The sequence below is a fragment of the Lithobates pipiens genome, unplaced genomic scaffold (genome assembly GCF_037356315.1).
Source record: "Lithobates pipiens isolate NorthernLeopardFrog02 unplaced genomic scaffold, aLitPip1_a1.2 Scaffold_13, whole genome shotgun sequence".
NCBI classification, from domain to species: Eukaryota; Metazoa; Chordata; class Amphibia; order Anura; family Ranidae; genus Lithobates; species Lithobates pipiens.
Genome location: NW_027507718.1, coordinates 362,466,201 through 362,479,158, shown reverse-complemented (window position 1 = coordinate 362,479,158; position 12,958 = coordinate 362,466,201). Strand labels below are relative to the sequence as shown.

Genomic DNA, 12,958 nt, shown 5'->3' with positions numbered 1-12,958 from the left:
AGTAAATGGAGTCAGGCTGCACATGCTCAGTTTAGTGTGTATTGAGAGATTTTCTTTTCTTGGAAGAGTGCATGTGATCAGCACAGGGCCAATTAGCACTGTCCAGAGGGTCAGGGATCCTGTATCCTGATAGGACAGCCAGTGCAGTATGAAAACTTCTCTAAGCTTTAACCAGGCACTGATAGAAGTCACAAGACTGCTATATACTCATGATGAGAAAAGGTATTTAGCAGTTTATATTTACTAAAATGATTACATTTCCATGTTCTGTGTACTGTACTTCTGTGTACCAGATATAGTGAATGTAGGGTCCTGGGTTTAGTAACACTTTAAGTGATAAGTGTTGCAGAACATTTGAGAGGATTTTAAGTGCGAGTCTGTAAAGAGATCTCTGATACAATGAATTCTGGGATCATTCCAAGAAACGGAATCCAGATTTAGATATGTATAGGGAAAGGAGGGGTAAATATGATAGCATTTGATGTGATAAACCATTCAAGCTTTGTACAAGCGAGTTTCACACACAAGTGACTGTCAGAGTACCCATAAATGAGGCGCATGGTCGCTGTTGTAAGAGGGAGGCACTTAGTAGTAGTTTGGGATTAGCCCCCAGTGTGTGTACTTCAATCTGTTTCCATGAGTTATCAGATGAGGGAGTTCACCGGTGTTTGGCTTATGCCAGAATAGTCACTTTATAATATTTATAGACATTTTGTGCCCCCATTCCTGAAGACATCATAGTGGTAGAAAGAATTCCATTTGCAAATTCAGGGTCTTTTTGTCCCCCAAATAAAGATGTTAAGAATGATTTGAATATTACGGAGCTGTGATGGTGACAGTGCCAAAGGCAGGGTTCTAAATGGATATAATATATGTGGTAATAGGAACATTTAGCAAATTAAATGTGTCCAGTCCATGATGCATAAGTATGTTTGAATTCTTCACATAGTTTGGTGAGTGTTGTCACTAATGCAGTGTAGTGATGTAAATAGTGAAAAAGAAATGCCTGGACAGCCACACTCCAATTTAATGTCTTTATTGTGGAAAAATCATCAATTCCATATATGACAACAGAGGTACAGGTACAAAAGCAAGTGACATGTTTCTCACCATTAGTGCATAACTATGACTAAGCACTGATGGTGTGAAATGCATCAACTGCTTTATTTTTCTAGTACAATGTTTTTATTGATATATAAAAAGGGGGAAATCAGATAACATATTCCCATGCAGGGGATATGAACATGAAACATAAGATAGAAGTTCATGTAAAAATACATAATAAAACATATTATAAGGGTATAGATTATAAACTGACACGACCCTTAAGCCGAGGTCGGGGGTCATTGTGTTATGCCCAAGCCTTGAGACCCAGGGGCTAAGGTAGAGCGGAGCTGTCCGCAGAATGGGGAGAGAAAAAATAATATACATTTTTTTAAATAAATATAAATGGGGGGGACAACAAAACAAAAAAACTAACAGGGATAGTGTGTGTGTGTGCATGTGTGAGGGGGGTTGGCACATAGGTGTAGAACTGAGCGGCAGTCAAGAGGCCCAGAAATGGGACGCATAAGAAAGTGGGACAAAGAAGGGGTGAGAAAGAAAGGTCCCCCAGGCTGGAGATCGGGTCAAATTAAATTTAGAGTCCTAGACTAGTCGGGTATAAAGTAGGGAATGCGTAGTACCACCACGGGGCCCACACCTTAAGAAATTTGGCACGGGACATTTTTTCATGAATCATAAGGTCATCAAGGTATTCTTTACCTACGGAAATTAAACAGCCGGCTATTGTTCGTTGGGCTGCGATAAATAGTTATGTGACTAGTTTCTGCTGGGGAGAGAAAAGGCCTTGGATCGGGCAATGGAGTAATGCAAATTTTGGGGTCTTTGCGGAAGGATACGTGAAATAGGGAGGATAGTAGGCCAAAGACCCTTGACCAGAATCCTACAAGACGGGGGCAAGACCACCATGTATGCAATTCATCTCCTCTGACCACAACCCCGGAAGCATCCATCATTGCATAATGGATTTGACTTGGCGATACAGGCGTAGGAGAACCTTATAGGCTGCCTCCAATGTGGCAGTATTAAAAGAGCACTTTCTTATGCTGGACCAGGCCTTACTCCAGTGTGCAAAATCTATGGGGGACAGGTCACGTTCCCATTTAAGCACATAGGAAAGGGTAGTGGAAGTGCCGTCGGTGGTTAGTAAGGAGTAGATTGTAGCTATGGTGCCATGAGTGCCTGGGCAATGCTGGCAGGTGTGCTCAAAGGCAGTCATTTGATATGGAAAGGAGCCAGGATGCCGGAGGGATGTTATCCAGTGTGGAGGCTGAATGTAACGTAACGGAAGAGTTCGGCTGGTGGAGCTTCATGGGTTTCTTGGATTGAGGACCACGTGGGGAAAGCGCGGGTACCAAGAAAGCGAAGAACCAGTGAGAACTCATGGGCAGGCCACCACGAGAAAATGTGTGGTTGTTCAGAGCCAGGTGGGAACATAGGATTATTCAAGAGGGGGAGTAGCGGCAGGAATGGAGACATAAGTTTGTCAGAGTACCGTATCAATTCCTATAATTTCAGACTGTGTATAATGAGGGTGCTGGCAGAAGGAGGTCCCATTTTAGGGAGTAGCCACAGTAGGGCAGAGATAGGGACCAGTGCGCAGTTAGGCACCTCCAGAAAAACCCATAGGGGGATATCAGACGTTGCATGGAGAGTTAGGAAATTTGAGTTGCCTGATAATATTTTGAATGTCTGGAATGCCCAGCTGTAACCTATGAGCATAGAGAGTAGAGTGGGAAACCTGGAGTAATAAGTATCTACTGGTTGGGTCTGCTATTTCCTTGGAGCACGCGAATAGGAGGTTGCGTCTAAAAGCAATTAGAACCCCTCTCTGCTTCTTGAGGGCAGAAGCCAGATAGAAAGTAGGGAAGTGGGAGGAAATACATTTTGGAGCAGAAGAGGAAGAAAAGCTGGTCTCTTGTAAGCACACTACATAAATGTGGCTAGATTTTAGGTGATGAAACACCTTAGATCGTTTTACTGGTAAATTAAAACCCACACTATTGTGTGAGTAAAACTTCAATGGAGACTGGGCCATAGAGAGGAGATGAAGGTTGGCTCACATGATGGAGTCCAGCTCCACTTTTTTGGATTTCCAGCTTGAGGGAACGAGAGAAGATAAAGATTTGGGAGAGTGCAAGAACAGAGAAGAGGCAAACAGAGGGGGAGAGACAAAAAAACAGAAAACAGTGAAAACTTACTAAGTACACCACGCTGAGCGTGGACCACATCTTGGGTAAAATGTGTAAGGCGGGGGGCTCGACCGCCGGACACATGACCATTCTAAGTCATGATAGCTTAAAATACAGCAAAAATAGGGGGGTTCCAGGGAGAGTGGGGAGAAATAACTGTCTGATCCAACTATAGAAGAAGCCCAGACTAAAGGTGTAAGGCACGCCCATTAGACAGGCACTAACAATCAGCCTGAGAACAAGTTACAGTGAGAAAAAGCGGACAAAAAAACGGGAAGGAGGAAAAGGATGGGACTCACAGTCTCAGAGGTCATCCTGGGTCAGAACCCTGAGTGTTGGCCACAGATCGAGGGGGGGGGGGGGGGGTGGGACGCCTTTGTCCTTTAACCGTTTCCCACGTGCGACCTGGGAGTCTTGCTAGGAAGCTGATCTGGCTAGGCTTTGGGCACCTTTACTAGTTGGTAGCAGCTGGAGTGAGTCTAGGATTGACTGTGCTTCATCTGGTGAGGTCAGGGTGTGGCTCTGGCCATTTGTATGAAAAGGAGAGCTTGAAGGGGAAACCCCAACAGTACCGAATATGCTGTGACTGTGGGGCTGAGGTGTAAGGCTTCATCTGTCTTCATCCTCTTCATGATCATGGTCTGGGAAAGATCCACAAAGACTTGATAGCGGTACCCCTGAAACATAAGGTTGGATTTGTCCCAGGCCGCACACAGGACTGTTTTCCTGGTGCGGTAATAGGTAAACTTTATGATGTCCCGGGGTGGTCCCTGGGATTTCTTGGGGCCGAATGCCTGGTGGATGCTGGGCAAGTTCCTGGAACAGGGCCATGGCAGTGGAGGGGAGGCAAGTGCAGATTACCCCTGCGAGCCCTGTTCTCAAAAACTTCCAGGCATAATAGGGCCACATCCAGCTCTTTTTTTGATGTCAGTAATGTCCTGTTCATGATTCTCCAGGACAGTAGCGGCGACATCCATCTTGTCCTACAGGTCATTGGTGCAGAAGCCGAGCTCCCCGATTTCCTTAGTGAGGTGGGTGGCCAGGTTGGTAATCGCCGCCGAGAGTTCTGCCTGCAGCATGATCTTGAAGCTTCTCATCTTTTTTCCCTTGTATCGTTTTATACTTCCCTATATATACACTACACTTGTGAGGCTCCTTTATTTCTATTACATAGAACAGCACCAATTCCCTTTCTTTGAATCTTTTATTGTAGATTTCACTTGTGAAGTTTGTTTTGGGGAGGCAGCAGTTCATCTCACTCCTAAGCGGGCGGAAACCTTGCTTATTTTAGTTAAAAAAGGTTAGCTGCAAATTTTAATATGTGAACGAAAGTGTTACATGTGAATTAGAACATGTAACAAATATAAAGTAGGTATTATCCCAACTTGAAATACACTTTAATATCTGTGGCGCAAATCTGTAACCATTTTCCATCTTTAGCCATCAAAAAAGATTTTTCATTTTTTAATACTGCATGCAATGTGCTTGCGCTCCTTTTTCAGAAATTGTGTCCTATCCACTAAAGGCTTAAAAAGATGTGCTGCAAATTTGTGCAATTTTTGATGATGGCCTGCCTTCAAAGGCTTAATAGCTGTGTTGAAAAACTAAAATTGTTCCCATTTCCTTCTCTGAAACAAGACACTATTTTATTATTTACAGATGCAATATGCCACTTGTTTTCCTGAGATATTGCTTTATTTCTGTGGTGCTAAACTATACAATATTGATCTTGCCATTTAGATGCTCACTCTGAAATTTAAGGCCGTGCATATAGGTTTAATATCTGTGTTGCAAATCTGTCAAATTTTTCCATCTTCAGTCTCCTAAAAAATGCATTATTTTATATATCCGTTTGCAAAGTACTTAGTCTCTCACTCAGAAACTGTGGTTCTATAGATGAAAGGCTCCAAAGGTATGCTGTAAATCTGTACAATTGTTTGATCTTCAATCCTAGGAAATAGTCATTTTTTTGGGCATGAAATCTGCCAGCTCTTGCCATATGAAATAACCATAAGTGTGTGCAGCCTATTGCATTAGGGTGTGCAAGCCAAAGCTCAAACAGGGAATTCATGGGAAGTGCTCTGTGCTGAGCGGCTTCCTGTTCATTCACAAATTGAAGCATAGTAAACAAAGTTGGGTTCAGTTCAGTCCTACTTATTAGCTGGGGATGTACTCTAAGCTACAGATTTTGTATGATAATGTATGGGCATTCGGATATATAATAATTTGGATATTGCATTGTTACACTTTTTGTTCCTAAGGCTATTTACAATATTCAATTTTTTTCTTTACAATTGTTTTCTTTACAGTTATAAATTACAATTTACACTTTACCTTTATAAATTACAATTTTTTATGTACTGAAAACACTTTTCAATATTTGTTAAAATAAATTTTACCAGGCTGTGCTTCCACAGTGTAGCATAGAATGTTTATGCATGCCCAAGTCCTGCGGAAACTCTGCCCAAAAAACGCCAGTCAAATATTCTAATGTAATAAAAGCAGATATGAGGATCATGGGAAAAGTAGTTTCCCAAGAGCACAAATCACTAGGCAAGGATGTAAGACCTAGGTACTCAAACAAAGCTCTGCTCCTATATGCAGCCCAGTGATGACATCATTTATAGACAAAGACAAACAGAAGGGGTGCAGAACTACACCCTGCTAGGTACTGTACTGTAATGGCATGATATGAGACCAAGACCATATCATTTAAAAAATATAATTTTATTATAACAATTGTTAAAAATGCATGTGATTAAAAAAAAAAGCATAGCAACTGAAAATATGATACAATTGCCTTATACAGCTCCTGTCATACTTGTGTACAATAAACTAGGGGTGTTTAGGTAGCTGGATATTCTCATGGATCAGACCCATGTCATGCCATTAAAGTGCAGTACCTAGCAGGGTTCTGCAACCCTTCTGTTTCCATGAAAATTTGGGAATGTGGCATTGGTAGAGGTCTCCCCTTTTCTGATATAAGTTATACTTTTAATTTCTGAGTATTCAGAGGCAATGGATTGGAATGGATTTATGATTTGTGTGTAATGATACATGCATTTAACTGAAAAACAATGTGCCCAGAGTTCAGCTTTAACAAGTCTTACAACATGTCCAGTTGAAATACATTTGTTAATTAATAAGTATTAATTAGTGCGATACCTTTCTGGTGTTATAGTCCCTTTAAAAAGTCCTGCACCTAATTTATGAAAGCCTTATGTCAGTTTCATTAAGTTTTGACGTGTGAAACACTGTAACGCTCGGTGGTCTAAGAATGTATCAAGGATGGAATATCCACAGCATGAACACTGGCTGCCCCCCACAATGCTTCCACGTGATAAATTCATGTAGCTGTTTCCAACTGGTACAAGAATTTGTTGCAGCCACTCACATTTGTGTTGCAGAGGTTTGACACAATTCGAAAGAGTATCTGTGACGCTACTAATGAATTCCAGGCATTATTTTATGAGAATGGCATGCAATTCTGCTGGTAAAATGTGGCATCATCACATAACCTTAAAATACATCCTCAAAAAAACATTGTATTTTGATGGTTGCACTCTAGGCTTCAAAGGAATGGATGCAATTCTTTGTAGTTTGAGAGTTCTGCTGTTCTGGTAAATCTTCTTTTGAAATAAATTTAAATAAATTGCTTCTTAAAGAGGAAGTAAACCCTGACGGGTTTTACTTCCTTTTATGTTCCCTGAAGAGTAAAAGAATAATGTGCTAGTAGGCATTGCATACTAGCACATTATGTGGCACTTACCTGCAAACAAAGCCTGCGCTGTCCCCGCTGGAGGCCACATCCATGTTTCCCCCTCTTTCTTCCGAGCCCACAGACTCCAGCTCTTTGACTGGCTGAGTCACGTGATGCCACTCCCACGCATGCGCCAGTCACGGCACTTGCTAGTGAAGAAACGGCAGGGATAGCCGTTTTTTCACAGAGCATTAACCAATGACATCATTGGCACACTACAAGGTAAATATCTCCTAAACTGCGCAGGTTTCGGAGATATATACTGTATCTATAGGCTTACCTATGGGTACAACTTCCCCATGGAGCTTTACAACCACTTTAATTTCACTCATTCCTACATTCATTTACACCTGAACCAGAAAAACACCTTTCAAAACGCCAATCAAAAATAAAAAAATATTTTTTTTTCTGATTTAGCATTTTACATGTCCAAAAGTTGAATGATATATGTAACCTGTTTCTATTTACTGTTTCCCTGCAGTGTATCCTTGAAAGAATTGTGTGAAGATGACCCAGTTGCCTTGGCATTTGACCAGCTGAATACAATGTATTCTGAGAAATTTAATCCAGTGTAGATAACACTCTTCTGTTGAAATTTCTCTGGCATGTCGACAAACATTCACAAAGTCTTCTTATGCACTTTTAAGGGCTTTTAACCTCGATTCACAAAAGGGCTGTTTTTTTTTTTTACAGAGTACAGATACTGCTATCCAATCTATGTTATGGGCTGTGGTGTGCCTACTCCACTGGAGTATATCTTACATTGCATTATTAAAATGTGGGCCGTGATCTGGAGCCTACATTGCCCCAATAACTAGAACTTGGTGGTTGATTTTGATAGGCCGCATAACTGGGCTCACCTCCAGGATTTAAAAAAACTCTTCTATTTCTAAAAGTATTGCTCTACAGCAGAGATATGCAATTAGCAGACCTCCAGCTGTTGCAAAACTACAAGTCCCATCATGCCTCTCCCTCTGGGTGTCATGCTTGTGGCTGTCGGTGTCTTGCTATGCCTCATGGGACTTGTAGTTCTGCAACATCTGAAGGTCCGCTAATAGCATATCCCTGCTCTATAGGCTTCAGAGTTTCAAAGCAGGTGGAGAGCTAAGCAAATTGCTGCTTTATTAACCACTTCAGCCCCGGACCAATAAACAGCCTAAGGACCAGAGGTCTTTTTACAATTTCGCACTGCACTGCTTTAACTGGTAATTGCGCGGTCATGCAATGTTGTATCCAAACGAAATTTGCGTCCTTTTCTTCTCACAAATAGAGCTTTCTTTTGATGGTATTTGATTGCCTCTGCGATTTTTATTTTTTGCGATATAAATGGAAAAAGACCAAAAATTTCGAGAAAAAATTATATTTTCTACTTTTTGTTATAAGAAAAATCGAATAAACTCAATTTTAGTCAAACATTTAAGGCAAAATTTATTCAGCCACATGTCTTTAGTAAAAAAAATGTCAATAAGCGTATATTTATTGGTTTGCGCAAAAGTTATAGCGTCTACAAACTAGAGTACATTTTCTGGAATTTACACAGCTTTTAATTTACGACTGCCTATCTCATTTCTTGAGGTGCTAAAATGGCAGGGCAGTACAAACCCCCCCCCCAAATGACCCCATTTTGGAAAGTAGACACCCCAAGGAAGTTGTGGAGCATGTTGAGCCCATTGAATATTTTTTTTTTTGTCCCAAGTGATTGAATAATGACACACAAAAAAAAAAGTTTACAAAAAGTTGTCACTAAATGATATATTGCTCACACATGCCATAGTTATATGTGGAATTGCACCCCAAAATATATTCTGCTGCTTCTCCTGAGTACGGGGATACCACATATGTGGGACTTTTTGGGAGTCTAGCTGCGTACGGCACCCCGAAAACCAATCACTGCCTTCAGGATTTCTAAGGGTGCAAATTTTTGATTTCACTCCTCACTACCTATCACAGTTTCGAAGGCCATAAAATGCCAAAATAACACAACCCCCCCCCCCCCAAATGACCCCATTTTGGAAAGTAGACACCCCAAGCTATTTACTGAGAGGCATGTTGAGTCCATGAAATATTTTATATTTTGCCACAAGTTGCAGGAATTTTACATTTTTTTTTTTGCACAAAGTTGTCACTAAATGATATATTGCTCACACATGCTATGGGCATAAGTCAAATTACACCCCAAAATAAATTCTGCTGCTTTTCCCGAGTATGGGGATACCACATGTGGGGGACTTTTTGGGAGCCTAGCCATGTACGGGACCCCGAAAACCAAGCACTGCCTTCCGGATTTAAATATAAAATGCTAACAAAAAAACTGTTAGCGATCGCAGGGATCAGGCCTGACTCTGCGATCGCTGCAGTTATGTGTTTAGTGTTTTGTAAGTGACAGTGATCGATCAATACTGCACTTGGGTGGGCTGGGCGGAGGGGCAAAACGCAGGTGCCAGCAGGTATCTGGGCTGATCCCGCTAACAATGCATTTTTTTGGGACCCTAAACTGCTGGGGACGCTAGTATAGATCTGATCAGATCAGATATTGATCTGTTCAGATTCTATACCACTACGGGAGGTTTATGCTTTGCGTGTGGGTGTTAGCGGTACTGGCACTAACCTAGCGCTGCCTGGGGCAACGCAGACCCTGACCCTAAAACCTAATTGATATCACCCGCCGGGTGATCAGGGGGTTAAACCTTTATTGGGTAATAAATGGTGGGTGCCCTGATGCTATAAAAAGCAAACTAACCAGAGTCACTGTAACACTTATACGGTGATCGCTGGTGAAAGGGTTAACTAGGGACAATCAGGGGGTTCAAATTTTTATTAGGTAGTATATGAGGGTCCCTGGCGCTATATAAAAACCTGACGGGGAACCTAAATAACTAACTGGCTAACCAGCGTCACCAGTGACACTTATACTGTGATCGCTGGTGAAAGGGTTAACTAGGGGCAATCAGGGGGTTAAAACCATTATTGGGTAGTATATTGGGGTACCTAGCACTATAAAAACCTGGCGGTGAACCCAAAAAAAAAAAACTAGCTACCTAGCGACACTAGCGACACTAATGCAGCGATCAGAAAAATTATCGCTTAGTGACACTGGCAAAAGGGGGTGAAAGGGTTAACTAGGGGCAATCAGGGGGTTAAAACCATTATTGGGTAGTATATCGGGGTACCTAGCGCTATAAAAACCTGGCGGTGAACCTAAAAAAATAACTAGCTACCTAGCGACACTAATGCAGCGATCAGAAAAATGATCGCTTAGTGACACTGGCAAAAGGGGGTGAAAGGGTTAACTAGGGGCAATCAGGGGGTTAAAACAATTATTGGGTAGTATATCGGGGTACCTAGCGATATAAAAACCTGGCGGTGAACCGAAAAAAATAACTAGCTACCTAGCGACACTAGCGACACTAATGCCTGGACCTAACACTAACTGCCCTGGCAGTTTTTACTGTTACAACTGACACTGAATGCAGTATGTGTCAGTGTAGTGTTTTGGTGCACTTACTTTGTCTTCTCCTCGTAGTCCGGTCAAAAAGACCGCCCCGAGGAAACCAACGGCCATCCCCTCATCTCGGATCGCTCCTGAAGCGAACCGGACCGCCGTATCCAGCGGGAGGGGGTCCGACCGGACCCCCCACCCGCTGGAAGGCAGGCACGTACATGTACGTGCTTGTGCCTGCCTGTGCCATTGCGATGACGTACAATGGCAATACGGCGGTCCTTAAGTGGTTAATCAACCCCAAACTACTTGATTGTTTAGAACAGCCTTTCTCAGACAGGGTTCAGTGGAACATAAGGGTGCATAGCCAATAGACAGTGGTGGATTGATCTCCAGTCTACATTGATAGCCAATGTAAACAAGAAATGTCTTCATTGCCATCCAATGTAAGGGGAACTTCTTTACAACCACCGTGTAAGGAGACATTTCTCCAGTGATTACCAAATTAACGGTCCCCTAAACTGACCATGAATGCAAGGACAGGGGTAGTGGTGCTACCTGTAGATTGAAGAGCAATCTAGCAAACCTAGTGCAGTTACACCCCCTTTCTGACCAGAGCAATTTTCAGCTTTTAGCCAAGGGTCAAGTCCTGGGGAAAAAAGTGTGGGAACTCCCACCCAAGATCCACTCCTCCACCAAAAAAAAAAAAATGATACGCTCATATGCGCGAAAACTTCAAAAGTGGTATTTTTCATCCAATTTTCGTATTGAGTGTATGAAGCTTAACTGTTAGTACATAAAAAAAAAATCCTCAATAAAAATAAATACGGTAATTCTCTGAATAATCAGCATTCATTCAATTGTGCTTCCATGCAAATGTGAACATCATGTTCTGATCTTTATTGGGGAATTTTATTTTGTATATAGAGTGTTTATGTGGTGAGTTTACAATTTTCATTGAACAGAGTTTGGATAACACAGGGTTAAACGGAAAGATCATAAATGAACTGCACATTATCTGGACTGAATGCTTGGGGAGATAGTGATGTGTTCCTGCTTAGGAGATGTATGTTAGCTTGGGGGGCTGCAAACTCTGCAGGGCTTCAACACACACTCACTGCTATTCCAACCCTTCACATATTTCCACATAAACTTCCCTCCTGGCATTAAACGTTGCCAGGTATTGTACTCAGCTTACCACCCCAAACTGATGTTCCTCCCTCAGCTCACCTCTCTCCCTGCATGTCCTGTGAGCAGAATAGCTGTGCTCCTCCTCTGGGTTCTCTCATCATATGGCACTGAAGATAGAGGAGGGGGGGATTCAACGGGACACACAGAGCAAGTATGCAGGAGACAGAAAATCAGGAGGGGCCGGCGGGGAGGAGCGCATAACGAGAGGTCTGACTAAATACAATATCTTAGCAGCAGGGATCTGATCTACACGTCAGCTAGCTGTGATTGGCAGGTAGACCAAAGCGGAAGCTGTCATGGGGCCCCCTACTGGCAATGCCTGAATGGTAAGTCCACCCCTGGTGTGCAGCACTTACTATTGGAAGCTGTGTCGGCGGATGCTGGTGTAGCACCTGCCACACAGATTGCATACTTCAAAGTCTTACAGGACGCGGCTGCTGACGGGAACCGAGTTCCTGTTGTGGAAAAAAGTACAGGAACTCCGTTCCCATGCGTTCCCGCAGGACTTGAGCCCTGCTTTCAGCGCTCTCACAGTTTGAATGACAATTACTCAGTCGTGCAACACTTTACCCATATGAAACTTGCATCCTTTTTTCCACACAAATAGAGCTTTCTTTTAGTGGTATTTAATGACTAGTGAGTTGTTTTATATTTTGTGCTATAAATAAAATAAAACGTAATTTTGTGAAAAAAAATGCCTTTTTCTTTGTTTCTGTCGTAAATTTTTGCTAATTAGTAATTTTTCTTCATACATTTTGGCCAAAATTTATACTGCTACATATGTCTGGTAAAAATAACCCACATTAGTATATATTATTTGGTCTTTGTGAAAGTTATAGAGTCTACAAACTATGGTGCCAATCGCTAAAAATTTATCACATCTGATCAGGCCTTCAGTACATCTGGTGTATCTCATTTCTTGAGACACTAACAAGTCAGGAAAGTACAAATACCCCCCAAATGACCCCTTTTTACAAAGTAGGCATTTCAAGGTATTAAGTAGCATGGTGAGTTTTTTTAAGTTGTCATTTTTTCCCACAATTCTTTGCAAAATGAAGATTTTTTTTTATTATTATTTTTTTTTACAAAATTGTCATATTATCAGGTTATTTCTCACACACAGCATAAGCATACAACAAATTACACCCCAAAATACATTCTACTACTCTTCCCGAGTATGGCGATACCACATGTGTGAGACTTTTACACAGCCTGGCCACATACAGAGCACCAACATTGATGTAGTACCTTCAGACGTCCTACGAGCAAAAATGACGCATCTCATTTCTCAACCACCTATTACACTTTTGAAGG

The 12,958-nt window shown here is 41.9% G+C and overlaps 1 protein-coding gene across 2 annotated transcripts in view; it reads left to right on the top strand.

The window, feature by feature from the left end:
* LOC143975136 (putative ATP-dependent RNA helicase DDX60) overlaps positions 1-12,339 on the top strand; it is a 595,575-nt gene extending 583,236 nt beyond the window's left edge. For both annotated transcript variants that reach the window (XM_077477174.1, XM_077477173.1), the window contains one exon: positions 7,496-12,339. In XM_077477174.1, the coding sequence (XP_077333300.1) occupies positions 7,496-7,589 (94 nt within the window). In that variant the 3' untranslated portion in view covers positions 7,590-12,339. The remainder of the gene's footprint in view (positions 1-7,495) is intronic.
* The last annotated feature ends 619 nt before the right edge of the window (positions 12,340-12,958 follow it).